At 32.6% G+C, this 7,500-nt stretch overlaps 1 protein-coding gene across 5 annotated transcripts in view; it reads right to left on the reverse strand.

Moving 5' to 3' along the window:
* Nucleotides 1-78: 78 nt before the first annotated feature.
* LOC106875781 (uncharacterized) overlaps nt 79-7,500 on the reverse strand; it is a 69,376-nt gene continuing 61,954 nt past the window's right edge. For 4 of the 5 annotated variants that reach the window (XM_014924045.2, XM_014924046.2, XM_014924043.2 and 1 more), the window contains exon 3: nt 79-4,113. In XM_014924045.2, coding sequence (XP_014779531.1) covers nt 2,617-3,996 — 1,380 coding nt within the window. In that variant the 5' untranslated portion in view covers nt 3,997-4,113 and the 3' untranslated portion in view covers nt 79-2,616. Of the gene's footprint in view, nt 4,114-7,242; nt 7,438-7,500 lie in introns of all 5 variants that reach the window. The other variant, XM_052976577.1, reaches the window with a different exon arrangement.

Below are 7,500 nucleotides of genomic sequence, written 5' to 3' on the forward strand. Positions count from 1 at the left end.
TATATATATATATATATATATACATGCATGCATATAGGTATACATATATCTATGTAAACATATACATATATACCTACACACACACACATATATATGCATATATGCCTGTATGTATACTTATATACATACATATGTACATACATATATATATGCACGCACATACACATATACACACACATACATACATACATATACACAAACACACACATATAAATAAATACATACATATATCTGAGGGTTGTCTGAAAAGTAATGTAAAAGTGGTCATAACATTTTTATTAACAGACATAAGCCAATCAAATTGCATGTGTTGGTAGTAACTATTTTCCCATAATAAATATTCTTCTGTTCTTTTTTCATCACAAGCAAATTGTGGGATCCAATCAGAAACAATGTGCCATCATAGAGTTGTTGACAAAGGTGTGTTGCAGGATGTTCCACACCTACAGAAGTTTATAAGTTTTTTAAAAAGATGAATCCATTGACAAGAGCAATATGCCCAGGGAAACTAGCACAGAAGATAAACCATGCAGTGGAAGACTTTCATCTGTAACCACTGATATGAAACTACTGATGCAGAGGGTGGATGAACTGATTCACGTGATCTTGTTGCACAATTGGACTGTAGTCCCACAACACTAGAGAAGATGGTGGAAGACTTTGGGTATTCGAAAGTATAGGCAAAATGGATACCTTGGGAGCTGGCAACCCAATTTCAAGAAGTGGAGGGAAGAGAAGACTGCTCTGATCTGACAGAAGCATTAGAAGCCAATTAAAACATTTTTGTCTAATCCGATGACAAGGAATGAAACATGGCCATATTTTTATGATATAGAAACAAAGATTCAGTCGATGGAACGGTGTCACACCTCTTCTCAAAGCTTATGATTTTCAAAAGCCAGTGATTGTCATAGAAAGTCATGGGAACTGTTAATTGAGATGACAAAGGTATAATACTCTGTGAATTTCTAGAATATGGCTGTAACATGAACAACAAGCAGTATATTGAAACATTTAAAAAGCTTAGAGAAGCTATTAGAAGGAAGAAGTCAAGGAAGAATCTATAAACAATCCATATCTAACTTGACAATGAGCCACCACATACATCCTTGGCAGCAAATGAAAAACTTAGACCGGTCAGTGGTAATCCATTAACTTTACAGCCTAGATTGAGTGCTATCCAACATCCATCTGTTTGGCCCAATGAAGGAGAGTCTTTAGGGAGAGTGATTTGCTAATACTAACAAGGTGCATAAGTGGGGTACAACATACAAATATTTTCAAAGAGGATTTGAAAGTTGAGTCCAAGAAATGCACAACTGTATTTCTTGTGGTGGCCACTATGTTGAGAGGTACCTTTGTGTAGAAAAGTTATTCTACCAACATGTGCAATTTGAATGATCTATGTCAACTAATAAAAAAAAAGTCATATTCACTTTTGCTATACTTTTGGTTCAACCCTTGGATAGACATATGTGTGTGTGTGTGCTTCTGTGTGTGTGCTTCTGTGTGTGCATATATACATACATAAATATATATATGTATGTATATATGCACATACAGATTTATATATATAAACATATGTACACATTCAAATATATATATGTACATCCATATATATATATATGTATGTGCATATAAGCATGTTTACATACATATATATACATATTTACACACATATATTTACCGTAACTTTATGCACACACACACACACACAACATACAAATGAACTTATCTGCATGTGTGTGTGTGTGTGTGCACGAATGTATCTATATATATGTGTATGTACACACACACATACACATGCACACACACATGTATATATACACATAGATATATATGCACATTCATATATGCACATGTACACACATACACCACATTCACAAATACAGATATACATATCTGTGTAAATGCATGTTTCTAAGTATTAAAACTTCAAGTCCAAAACACTAACATTCTACAAAAATTTCACTCCAAAATTCTAGCACTACATAGTAAACTACTAATCTGAAGGAAGAAAGCTTGATAATTTTCTTTGAAAATGCATAATTTTGTTCAAATCCAAATAAATAATTCTCGTTTATTCACTCAAGTAATTTTTAATCTACCTACCAACAAATATAAACAAAATATAAATCCCAAATTTTACTATTTTTCATTATATTATCATGAAAATTATCACACCAGCTTTTCTTTAGTAAATGTAACTCTACTTTATATATATATATATATATATATATATATATATGGATAAGCATCTCAAAAGTAAATAGACTCCTCTCATTGTACTGTTTTACCTGTGTGGACACTGTTCATTAATATGATGCCCAAATAAGTTAAATCGTTAAAAACTGCACAAGCCATGACTACTAATTACTAGATCAATTATTTAAATGCATCAAATGACATTTTGTTTCTAGAAATATTTCTTTCAATAAAATTTAAAAAAAAAAAAAATTATGGTGTCTATTTACTTTTGAGATACCTGTGAGTGTGTGAGTGTGTGTGTGTGTGTATATATAGATAGATAGACACATATATATAGATAGATAGATAGACACACACACATACACATACAGACATACATATATGCAAATTTGTATATCAAAGCTTTCATCAGGAGGCTAGATTTGCTCTCTCTGTTTCTCGTAGCTTGTAATCAATCTCACTATATAGTTCTTGAGATATTTCACCTGTCAAAAGTTTATACAGAAATGTAGATTTGCTTTTTTTCATATGGTTTAATTTTGATGAGGCATCGCTCAAATAAGACAAACCAGTACTGTCTTTACCCATTGGGATAATTCCGCGTAAATATTTCTCTAATTCAGAGACATTCTCTCTTTTAGGAGAATTTCCATTGTTGGAAGCATTCTTTTTCGAATTGGAAATGTGTAGCTGTTTATCACTTTGTTTATGTTTTAAATTCTGCATATAGCTGAAATATCGGCTATCAGGTTTGTTTGGGAATGCACCTGGTTGCAAATTTCTTGGCTGATGTTGTGGAAAATTGAAAGAAGAAGGTGACAAAGCACATGACAAATGACCTGTTAGAACTTTTTGCAGACAGCTTGTCTTTGAAATAACATTTGGGGATTTAGGTATTGCAAACACGTCCTTCTTTTTAAAGGTTTTTGAACTTTTGGTTTGATTATAGTTGAATGAATTATCAATGCCGTAAGATGAGTCAGATGGAGACAACAAATGCATTTGAGCAGAGGAACAATTATCCCCTTGCTTCTCACTAAAATATCCATGGAGATTTGCATGAACTGAATTACATTTTGCTGCATATTTCCCTAAATTAGGCTCGCTACAAAATTTATTTTCACATTCTTGAAAGCAGTTATTTAGCTTTTGACATTTTGAGTGATATGACGGTAAACTGGAAGATATAGCAGTGGAAAGGGAGGAATTTGGAAACAAATAAGTTGGTTCAGGATTCTTCTGATTATCAGAAAATACAGAAACTGGATCATCTTTGTCATTAAAGTAATTTGATTCAATTAGTTCAGACTGATTACCAAATAATGGCTGATCAAATGCGTGATCAAAAGCCTGATCAAATGCATTGTTTATTTCACCTAGTGATAACTGATTATCAGTGGCATCTGAAATGTTTCGGGAAGAGAAGGCAATGTCATCAAAAACAGGTTTTAATTTGTTCTCAAATACACTGGGATTTTCATGGTATACAGAGGTGCAAATAGATGTGTTTGGATCACCTGAAAAGAAGTCATCATTGATGAGATCAGATTTGAAGAAGTTATCAACATCAAATGAAGCAATCTCTTCACTTGAGGGTGTTTCTGACTGAAAATAACTCATCATATCATTCTGTACATCTTCGGAATTGTACATTATTTGACTTATCAAAGTTTCAAATTGGGAATTGTCTTCAAAATCAAAATCATTCATAGAACCTTCACTGAATGCAGAGTCTGGTGATGAGACTGCAGAAAGATTTTTATCAAGAGGAGATGTCATTGTAAACATTAGGAAAGAACGATAAGCTTTTTTTCTATGCTGTATTTGTTTCCTATTTGAAATACTGAATAGTCAAGGGAGAGCTTCCATTGAAGAAATGCAACATGTAAAAATTGATTACGGCATCTGAAATAGATACAAGGGAATAGAATTAACATTATGAATATGATAATGCTACAAAGATAAAAATAGTGCAAAGTATAAATACATATTGCTTTCTGCTTTTAATTCATAATTTCATTTAAATTTATTAGTGATGCTTTTGTGCTTTACAAAAATTAGGATCAGTTATTCATTTTGTTGGATACACAAACCACATTGTTCAAGGTGAAGGTGAAAACAAATACACACACACACACCCACAATCTCATAACAACCAATTCATGTTACCAAACAATTTCAAGTTGAAGAACCTTGCAAGTGTGAAATGGTAAATTAAAAATCATTGGACATTGCTGAATGGAAGAGTATAACATGGAACCTTTATTACTGCAGGTCTGAAATCACCATATCTGGTTCATGAATCTCAGAGATGTAAAACAATAAAAAAGAAGAAAAAAAAGGAACAAAACTCATGGGTGAAAACAATAGTCAACAAACATCTAAAGACCATCAACATTCTGTCACTTAAATTCATCCTGTTTTGATTGTATTTGTTACTGGTAACACACACACACAAAATAGCAAAAACACATGTGGAAACGGGTTACACAATAGAAATATTATGCGGTTCAATCCACTCCACTTCATGTAACCACAGATTTCCTGAATCTTATTTAAGGCACTGGAGAAACACTTTCCTCTTATAGATATAGAAAAAAAAATCTTTAATAGACATACAGTAGAATGTGCATACTCCGCCACACCAAATCCATCCAACAATGTAGCAGCAATTAACAATAAAAAGTTAAATAGTAATAGTAATAAGGAACGTGCCTTTACTTATATAGGTAAATATTATATTGTGAATGTTATATCTTAAGCTATTAAGATAATACTATGACAATTGTGTCTCTTTCTAATAGTAGTAATAATATAGATACAATAAATACTGACTTTTCTCATAATATTCCAAATAGCATGTGTAACTTTAGGGATCCAAATAAGTGCCTTTTAAATAACCAGTGTTTTAAAACTAATGTAGTATATAAATGTTCATTTATGACTCCAGGTGAATTACAGTGCTATATAAGTGCTATTGTAATCAAATTTAAGTTCAGATAGCATAATCATATACATTCCATTAAGAGTGAAACAAAAGCACTTACCATTTCACAAGCTAAATTTCTTAGAGACCTCAAAATGAGGATTATTAGTAAATCAGTAGTGTATTGCACTTCCATACAAAGGGTTATGTTATGGGTAGCTGTAACATGTGTGCTATGGAGATGACTAATTTGTTTCAGAAATACAGACAGACAGAGAGAAGAATCACCTTGTTACAAGACTGGTATTTTATTTATCAACCCTAAAAAATAGATGTAAACCAAAGCTCATTTTGATGGTACTTCAATGAAGAGTTCAGAGAACTAGAGCAGCTACCACAAGGCAATTTATCTGGAGCTTTATAAATTTGGCCAATTTGCTGCCTTATGATTGTACATGTAAAAAATCTACACTGTATATGTAAAAAAGTGTGATGTGTATTGAAATACAGGTGGTGAATGCAGAACATTTTTAAATGATTGGTGAGGAAAAAGTTGTGAATATATCCATCTGATGGATGTTCGAGGTTTATTTTGGAGTAACGTTTAACACAAATAAATGGAGAATGCAGCTGGGAAGAGATGCATTGTCAAATGTCTACACAGAATGCAACAATATTAATTTGAGCATGACTGATATATTATGTTTTAAAAAATGAATCACAGATAAAATGTGCATGATACCTAATTAGAAACAAAGAAAATCCTGCAGGGAAGTTATTAGGGCATATCAAAGAAGATTAGATCTCACAAATTAAATCATATAGATGGCGATCAATGAAACTTATAGGATGATGAAATACAGACATTTAAACAATGGTATCAATAAATGCATTAAAGTTTACTGGTAGTCTATTATTTGCTTCTGTATATTATTTAATTTTTATTTCTATTTTTATGAAAGCTGAGGATGATGAAACAGTGATAACAGATGTCCAGCAGGATTGTAATCCATACAGCTGAATGAAGTCACAAATGCTAATAACTAATAAACCATGTCATATAAATTCAAGTTACTCATAAAACATGTGAGCTTTCAATGAATTGGTTTTATGAAATTAAATTAATGTAAGATACCCTAGCCTCTCACATGTGACCCCTTGTATATTTTGTAGATATTCATAACAGCCATGTCAACTGAGCCAATATATTAGGTTGTTTCACATGAAATGTTGTATTTGAAAGGTAACAATAAAATGTTTCAGGTGTTGAGAACTGATTAATTTAATCAAAGTATGATCCATGTGCATTTATGATGTTTACCCAACGTTTCTCTATGACATATATTCCATCTTTAAAAAAAATTCATCTTTTGCTGTGATAAACTGTCCGAATGCTTTAATTACCTCTTCTCTATTTAAGAAGGTTTTATCGCTTATGAAAAGCTCAAAATGCTTAAATAAGTGATAATCAGGAGGAGAGATATCAGGGGAATAGGAAGGATGTTGCAAAATCTCATAATTCAGGCCTTGCAACTTTTGGACCATAGCTTGAGGAGTGTGAGGATGTGCATTGTTGTGGAGCAAAATTGGGCCATCTCTATTCACTAGTCTGGGTTGCTTCTTTTTCAAATTCTCATGCATACAATCAATTTCCTGGCAATATGATGTTGCTGTTACTGTTTTTCCTTGTTGCAAAAATGAATAACTCCCATCACAGACCACCATACAGTGACCACTAACTTTTTAGGGTGCAATGGTGGGTTTGGGTAGTGTTTCGGTGACTTTGCTGCATCTAATCACTGTCCTGTTCTCCTGCTGTCAAAGAGTATCCATTTCTCATCACAAGTAATGATCTGATGCAAAAATGGTCTTTTTTCAGTCAAGAAAGCAATAAAGAGCACACTTCGAGGTGTCTGTTTTTTTAATCTCATTCAGTTGATGTGGAACAAACCTATCCATTTTCTTGACTTTTCCAATTTTTTACATGTGTCCAAAAACAGTTGAGCGAAATGTTTGGAGTTCTCATGAAAGTTTTTGAACCTTTGTTCTTGAATTTTGCTCAACCAAAGCATTTAATCCATCATGCTGAATAACTAATTTTGGCCTACCCCTTGGTTTATTTTCAAGGCTATCATCTCCTGAACAAGAACTCTGGAACCATCTCTGAATAGTTCTGATGTCAACAAAACCATTACCAGAGGTCTTCTTCATATTCCATAGAGCTTCTGTGGCAGAGTGACCCAGTTTGTACTCATACGAGAAAATCACTCAACATAGTTTGGTTGTTATCATTTTCCTAAGGTCTGTGGGTACAAATTTTGTATACCAATATTATTGGGAAAGAAAAAGAGTCAAGATTAAATGCA

This window comes from Octopus bimaculoides, chromosome 2 (assembly GCF_001194135.2).
Source record: "Octopus bimaculoides isolate UCB-OBI-ISO-001 chromosome 2, ASM119413v2, whole genome shotgun sequence".
Taxonomy (NCBI): domain Eukaryota; kingdom Metazoa; phylum Mollusca; class Cephalopoda; order Octopoda; family Octopodidae; genus Octopus; species Octopus bimaculoides.